We start from the raw sequence: 8260 nt of genomic DNA, 5'->3' as shown, positions 1-8260 counted from the left end.
TTTCGTTGTTGTCCAGTATGAGATTGAAGTCTCCTCCAATAATGTAACGCGGGCTTAGGTTGGATTTGTAGTTGAGAATGTGCTCAATTTGGCTTCTTTGAATACTCTAATCACAACTGAAATAAACCCCAATGAAGTCCCAATTCTCCTCATCACTATTCCCTTTCACAATGACATGGACAAAAAAAGATTGAGTATGCTTGATGATAACCTGCATCCCAGGAGCATAAGCCAGAGTTAGACCTCCACTCCTACCAATGGGTTCAACTGCCATACCCCATTCGAGACCACATTTTCGAATAATGCCTTTCATTCTCTGTTCTGAATTTTTTGTTTCAAGAAGACAAACCACCTCTGGGGAATGGGATCTAATAATCCCTTTAAGGTTGTGGATTGTCAGGGAGTTCCCCACACCCTGACAATTCCAACACATGAGCTTCATTGATCAAGGGGGGCCAATTGGGGTTGGCTACCTCCACCCTTTCAGAAATTGATGAATCTGACTCCAGTCGTGCTTTTTTTAAAACATCCCCTTCAAAACCAGTTCAGTACCTCTTTTTGGATGCAAAACATTTGCAACTTCACTAGGGATTTCCTCAATATGGACAGAGCTTGCGCCTTGAGAGGGAGTCCTTGCAAACTTCTTCCATTTACGCCCTCCTTCATTCCGTAGGGTTGAGGGGGGAAAGGTTCCAGATTGGGAGGAAGAAGTAAGCAGAGGTCCCTTGGTAAGAATTTTGGGATTAATCGCTGGCGATTCAGCTGATTTGGGGTGAAGGTGGCGATTAGGTTTGATAAGGTCCAAATAGAGCATAAGGATAGAGTCAAGGGACTGATTTGTAATAGGTTCCACAGTGATGTCTGGATTATCAGATTTGATACAGTCAATTGATAAGGATTGTTCATTAAAGAGATTTTGCATCTTAGGAAGGCCCACTTCGATTTCAGGAAGCCATGGGCTTGGGTCAATGGTAGGAAGCCCATGAGGCTTACCCTCTTTGTTAGAGACCACAAATAAAGGCATATTGTTGACTTGTCCCAGATCATTTACGGGACTAATAGCAAGAAAATGACAATCAGAATTTGGTGCGGACAGTATGGGATTGGTTACCTGATTTTCAGAATTGGCAGTGTTGCTGAGATTAGGAATAGGCATGGTGGGTTGTTGTTGCAGTACTGTTCCTCTGACACAAGGCTTCTTTCCCTTACCTTTCAAATTCACCAAATCATACTGAATCTGCTTGATTGCCATACAAGGAGAAGTCACTATGCATTTATCGGAAGATACGGAACCCGTTAAACTCCGATGATTCTCCGGTTCCTCCAACCTGTCGCTAATTTGAAGCTGAGAATCCAAATCCATGATAGAATCAACCAAAGAAAATCCAATATCAGGTTTGCTGCTAGTAGCATTGGGGCGTTTAGAAGAAGTGGCAAACATCCAGGGTCCAAAAGAAGACATGTCTTGTTCTTTGCTGGTCGAGGAAGAACTTTTCAATTCTGCTTTGCACCACCTGTTTAAATGGCCAATGATACCACATTTGTAGCAAAAGTCAGGTAATTTCTCATATTTGAATGCCACCCATCCCAGATTGCCATTTGGATCCCTATTATAGAACCCAGGTAGGAGTGGTTTTGATAAATCGATGTCAACTCTAATCCGAATGAAGCGCTTCCAGCATCGATTGCCATCGTCAGTTTCTCCATGTTCCTCAAATTTCTTAAACAAAAGTCCAATCTTCCGTATATTATCAGAGTTCTGCTGAATAGGTGGTAACCCATGGATTTGAACCCAAAAATGGGAGGAGGTGAAAGAGATTTGTTCCATAGTTATGTCTGGTGGCCATTCCTTAAGAGCCAGGAGCTGGTTTTGAATAAGCCATGGTCTGCCTTTTAGAAGAGAGAGGGCCATATTGTTATTATCACAGGTAATAGAGAATTTTTGGCTCGAGAGTTTGGATATAGAAAAATTTGGAAAAGATTTCCAGGCTTGTTGAAGAACTGAGGTTATAACTTTAGTGTTGAGGAATTTGTCAGAAAAGATTTTTCCAACCAAAACTTTTTTAGATATAGCAGCCTGACTTTGGTCGGAGATACCAAGATCCAGGATGGGGAGGTTGTCGAAGCGGTGGGGTGAGCTGGTATTGTCTGTGATTTCCATGGACAAATTGTGGGTTTCCCCTTTTGAAACATCGATAAACAGGAATTTAGGGAGGATTAGGGGATGGAATTGATGATTAAGTAAAAGGGGAGGTGGGTGGGAGAGTAAATGCTGGGAATAGATGATGGAAAATTGAAAAATGGCTGAAGGAAAGAGCAAGAAACTGAAGAGACGCTCACCACGGAGCAATTTAAAAAATCCTCAACTGTCGAGAGAGAGAGATGGTACCATAGCTCTGTATAACGTCGGACTTCAAATGTTGAATTACCAAAATATGATGTTTTTTAAAAAATAAGTACTAATAAATTATTTATGATATAATATTTATCAAGCTCTCCGAACTAAAGTTTTAAATTCAATTAAAACCTTAAATTATCAAAATCATTAATTAGATCTTAAACTAAGTAAATCTTCATTTTAAAGAAAAATCATCAATTGAGTCTTCATCGAAAATCATTCCGTTAAATAGTTTAAGACTCTTCCCCAAATCATTCCGTTTCTGATTTTAGAATAGTAAAAGAATTCAATGAGTTTTGCTATTCATCGCTCCTATTTTCCTTACCGTCGTCTCCTGTTTGACATTTTTGCCCTTTTCATTTTTCATTCAAAAAAGTGAAATTCTCTCAACCACGAAGAACAAAACGAAGAAAAATCATGCCTCCAAAACAAGGAAAAATAATTAAACATCTAAGTTTCGTATTTACCAATAATCTGAAATTTAACGAATTTAACTTAAAACAGAATTTTTTTTTTCGTTGAATTTGCACTAAACGGGTAGCCCATACGGTCCGATCCATGGACCGATAGCATGAACTACCCTATTTCACCTAGGCAAAACGGGTGGGCTATCCGTTTTGCCTAAGCAAAATAGGGTAGCCTACCCGTTTTGCCTAGGTGAAAACGGGTAGGCTACCCGTTTTCCTTTAGGGAAAATAGATTTATTTATTTATTTTAATTATAATAAATATTAATTATAGATAAATTACGTATTAACGCGTGCAATACATAATTTACGTATTTTTTATTTCCAATCAATAATTTATATATACGTTTTTTCTATCCAGTCAATACATAATTTACGTATAATTAAATTTACGTTCTAAAAGGTAAATAAATATAATTTACCAAATAAAAATTAATTGGACACTTCAATACGTATTTTTTTATTTCCAATCAATACATAATTTATCTATAATTAATATTTATTATAATTAAAAAAATAAATAAATAAACCCATTTTTTCTAAAGCAAAACGGGTAGACTACCCTATTTTGCCTAGGCAAAATGGGTAGGCTACCATATTTTGCCTAGGTAAAATAGGGTAGTTCATGCTGTCGGTCTATGGACCGGACCGTATGGGCTACCCGTTTAGTGCAAATTCAACGGAAAAAAAAAATTTCGTTTCAAGTTAAATTCGTTAAATTTCAGATTATTGGTAAATACGAAACTTAGATGTTCAATTATTTTTTCTTGTTTTGGAGGCATGATTTTTCGTGGTTGAGAGAATTTCACTTTTTTGAATGAAAAATAAAAATGGTAAAAATATCAAACAAGAGGCGACGGTAAAAAAAATAGAGGCGACGAATAGCAATCCACGAATTCAAGGCGACGAATAGCAATCCACGAATTCAATTGATAATTTTTACTTACTTTAAAGATTTAATTGATATTTTTATAGTTTAAAATCTTAATTAATTTTGAAATTTTAGTTTAGGGATTAAAACGAGTGTTATGCGGTTATTTATCTAATTCCCGCCTCTTCCCTTTTCCCCGCCGGAAGTCAACAGTATTCGCCTGTATACAACTCATTTTAACTTCACCATTAAAACCCACAACCTCTAAAAATTACAACTTCCTTTTAACTTCAAAAATCTCTTCTGAATTTTCAATGGCATCAATCTCCTCTGTATCTCCACCGCCAAAGATTACAATTTACAGCAACGAAACGCTCAATCTATTCAATATGACCAAAATTTCCTCTCTATCAATCTTTAGCTCTATTCTGAAGCGTATACAAAGCATAGGACCAACTTCAACGGGACACTATACACATTCGCGTGGTCGACGTCGCCGATTATAAGTGGATTCGTGCGGCAGAATAGAGAAGGGCAACGCTTCTATTTTGTATTTTGGGATTAATCTTAATGCTGAAGTTGCGAAGGCAGATACATGTCAGGTTCTTTCATCAATACTCTCTTTTGTTGCTATCACTGTTGTTGCTCCTCTTGCCCACAGCAATGCACGCATCAGTACTTTGCTTCACATTTTGTTTTCTTGGGTTCTCTTTTGAAATTGATCTTGGTAACAGATTGGTTTGATTAATTTGAAATTTAGGTTAGGTCCTTTTGAGATTGTGAATGGATCATCGGTTGTTAACTGATTGTTTTGCTTCTCAGGATTTTTGTCGATTTTGACTTTTTCATTTTTCAACATACAAATGCCATTATTAAGATAGGTGATGTGACATTCCGGTGTTAATTTAATATGCTGGATCTATGACTTTTGAATCCCCCGGAGCAGCTTTGAATTTTACATCTTTGTCTCCTCCCATTTTCATTCTCTCCCAAACACTATCTGCCGATACTTCCTGATTCAGCAGCTGCCTTCATATGTATCTGCAATTCTAACAATAGTTGAATATTTCAGTATGAAACAGAAAGGTACGGCTTCTTGTTGTGGATTCTTGTGTATTCCTATTTTCCTTATTGTTATATTTTCCTTAGCCTGTGGTTGTGGAGAGAGCATAGAGTAGATACATCCATGGTAATGGATTTTACTTTCATAAATCTGCAGGAGATGACCGGAGTTGACTTCTTTAAAAACACAGATTATGGTAGAGTTGACTTGAATATGGTTGAGTTAGACAAATTCGTGGCCAATGATCGAGTTGATTTTAATAAATCCTTAGATGATGAAGTAGTTCACATGAATTGGTTTGAGTCAGATAAATTCATGGCCGATGATGATGGAGTCGACTTAGATAAATCCATTGATGATGAAATGGTTGACTGGAACAACTCCATGGACAATGATTTTGCAAAGGTTACTGGTGCTCGTAAGGTCTCTTACAAAGACTTGGTTCAAGCCACAAATAACTTTTCAGAACAAGATAAACTTGGAGAGGGAAGTTTTGGTGCAGTTTATAGAGGATTCTCGAATGAATTGAACTGTTATGTTGCAGTGAAGAGGGTTTCAAGAGATTCAAAACAAGGCATAAAGGAGTATACGTATGAAGTTAAGATCATTAGTCAGCTACGGCATAGAAATATAGTAAAATTAATGGGTTGGTGCCACGAAAGGAAGGAACTCTTACTTGTTTATGAGTTCATGTCCAACGGCAGTTTGGATTCCCATCTTTTTAAAGAAAATAGGTTGCTGACATGGGAGATGAGGTACAAAATTGCTCTAGGATTTGCCTCTGGATTGCTTTACTTACACGAAGAATGGGAGAAATATGTGGTGCACAGAGATATAAAGGCAGGCAATATTATGTTAGATTCAGATTTCAATCCGAAACTTGGTGATTTTGGTTTAGCAAGACTAGCAGAGCATGGAAAAGGTCTGGAATACACAGCTTTAGCAGGCACAATTGGTTATGTGTCTCCGGAATATGCCACTACAGGCAGGGCAAGCAAGGAATCAGATGTATATAGTTTCGGGATTGTTGCTTTGGAAATTGCTTGTGGAAGGAAAATCATCAACCTGAAGGCAAGAGAAGATCAAATAAATTTGAGAGAGTGGGTTTGGGATCTCTATGGAGAAGGAAAGCTACTTGAGGCAGCTGATCCCAGACTAGATATATATTTTAATGAGCTCCAAGTTAAACGTTTAATGATAGTTGGGCTCTGGTGTGCTCATCCAGATGAAAAGTCAAGACCTACAATGGAGAAAGCAATACAGGTCCTCAAATTTCATGCTCCATGTCCTATTCTGCCATCAAAGAGGCCTATGGTCTCCTATTTTTCTCCATTTTCGATGTCTTCCGATTCTAGTGTTACGATGTCTGAGGAAAGCCGAAGTCAACCTCCAAGACTTGGCAACAATTATATGGTTCACAGGACAAACAACATGCCAGAACAAGAGAAGCTTGGCTTAGGAGGTTTTGGTACAATTTACAAAGGAATCTTGAATGAATTGAACTCTTATATCCCTGTAAAAAATTCAATGCTTGGCTTTTGGAATAGGAATAAACAGAACAAAGAAGTTATTGATATCCTAAGATCCACTGGCCTGCGGATGTTTTCCTACAAAGATTTGGTTCATGCCACACATAACTTCTCAAAGGAAAACATACTTGAGGTGGAAGATTTTTGTACAGTTTACAAAGGATTCTGGAAGGAAGAGAATATGTATATTTCAATCGAGAGAAGACTAAACATTTCCGATCAACAGGTGGAGGAGTATGCTCACAGAATTATGATCTTTAGTGGATTGCATCATAGGAATTTAGTGAGACTCATTGGTTGGTGCCAGGAAAGAAAGGAATTCTGTTTTGTTTTTGAGTTTATGCCTAACAGCAGTTTGGATTACTATCTCTTTTCAAGAAAAGATAACATGTTGACGTGGGAATTGAGGTATCGTATTGTTCAAAATTTGGCCTCAGTATTGCATTTTTTGCATGAAACTGCGGATGAATGTATAGTGCATGGAGATATAAAGTCCAGAAATGTTATGTTGGATTCAAATTTTACTGCTAAACTTGCCTTTTGCCCTGCAAAGTTAAAGAACCACTTTGTTCCAGATCTTGTGGGCACCCCGGTCTACGTTGCTCCAGAATACATCCTTACAGGGGAGAATAGCAGGAAATCTGATGTGTATAGTTTTGGTCTTGTTGCTCTGGAAATTGCCAGCGGTAGAAGACCCCGGGATCCAACTAATTATGATTATGACATGGTTAAATGGGTTTGGGATCTGTACGGAGAACAAAAGCAACTGGAAGCTGCTGATCCAAGACTAGATGGAAATTTTGATGTGAAACAAATGGAATGTTTACTGGTACTTGGTCTTTGGTGTTCTCACCCAAATCCAAATTTTAGGCCTTCAGCCAGACAAGCAATTAGAGTCTTGAATTTTGAAGATTCGTTGCCTCTTCTTCCGCGAATAAGGCCCCTCTTTACGTGGCCACCTAATCCGCCTCTCAGCTTGTAAGGAAGCAACAGGTATTCAGATATTTCAAGCTATATTTCTACTGAAACTAAAATATAATTTATGGCTAGTGCTAGTGATTGGTTCGACATTTCCCTTAGGTTCTATACATTTGTATTGCTTTTTGTCATCTCTAAATTGCTAATTTTCTCTCATTGTTACAGCTTTACTTGTTTTCAGGTGAAAGATTTATGTCCTTTTGTAAATTTCTTGTTTAGTGTTGGTGCTATTTTTAATAATTTATTGACAATAGTCATTGGCTTATATGCTTCAGAACTGAAAAGATCTTAAAAGTATTAATCCACTGTATAAATTGGATAATAAAAAGCAGCTTGTTTCCCCATTAAACAGAAAATTATCATGGATTATATATGTTGATAATTAGGAATAAGTAGTCAGTTTCAACAGTATAGAATATTCTGTAATTGGCTGATAAAAAGAGGAACTTTTGCTTGTTTATGAGTTGATGGTAGCTTGGGGTTCCCATTCGTCATAGACTTTTGACATTGGAAGTTAGGTATAACATTGCTTAATGTAATGTTGGATTCAAATTTTTATGGATTTTTTTATTTGACATTAATGTTACTATAATGTAAAAGTTCAAATACTTTTATGTCACGAAATGAATTTTAGTAACCATAATGTTAATAGCATTATAGTTCAATAGCAATAGATGTATTTTACCCATTAGCAGTCGTGGTCAATGTCAGCTATAAAAAAACACGCAATTCCATCACTATGAGAAGCATTATTTTGTCCATCGATGGAGTAAATGAAATTAGCAACGAAACAAGACAAGTTTCTAGTGGGTTATTTCAGTTCGGTTCGGTTTTTAAACAGAACCGACTGATGAACACTCCTAACCGGAGCGGAAAATAAAAGACAAACAGAGGAAATAGGACTAGGAGAAAAAAAACAGCAGAATAATTTCGGGCTGTATGGAACGAAAAGTGC

At 37.1% G+C, this 8260-nt stretch overlaps 1 protein-coding gene across 1 annotated transcript; it reads left to right on the top strand.

Annotated features, from left to right (window-relative positions):
* The first annotated feature begins 4035 nt into the window (after positions 1-4035).
* LOC136227755 (receptor like protein kinase S.2-like) lies at positions 4036-7570 on the top strand. Its single transcript, XM_066016495.1, has 2 exons — positions 4036-4821; positions 4955-7570. The coding sequence occupies exon 2, from the start codon at positions 4958-4960 to the stop codon at positions 7307-7309; it is 2352 nt and encodes a 783-aa protein (XP_065872567.1). The 5' UTR covers positions 4036-4821; positions 4955-4957; the 3' UTR covers positions 7310-7570.
* The last annotated feature ends 690 nt before the right edge of the window (positions 7571-8260 follow it).

This window comes from Euphorbia lathyris, chromosome 4 (genome assembly GCF_963576675.1).
Source record: "Euphorbia lathyris chromosome 4, ddEupLath1.1, whole genome shotgun sequence".
Taxonomy (NCBI): domain Eukaryota; kingdom Viridiplantae; phylum Streptophyta; class Magnoliopsida; order Malpighiales; family Euphorbiaceae; genus Euphorbia; species Euphorbia lathyris.
The sequence above is the reverse complement of the archived record's forward strand: the minus strand, read 5'-3'. Positions and strand labels throughout refer to the sequence as shown.

What these genes read in the sequence shown, in the direction of transcription:
- LOC136227755 (XM_066016495.1), top strand. Translation starts at nt 4,958, where the DNA reads ATGACCGGAGTTGACTTCTTTAAAAACACAGATTATGGTAGAGTTGAC.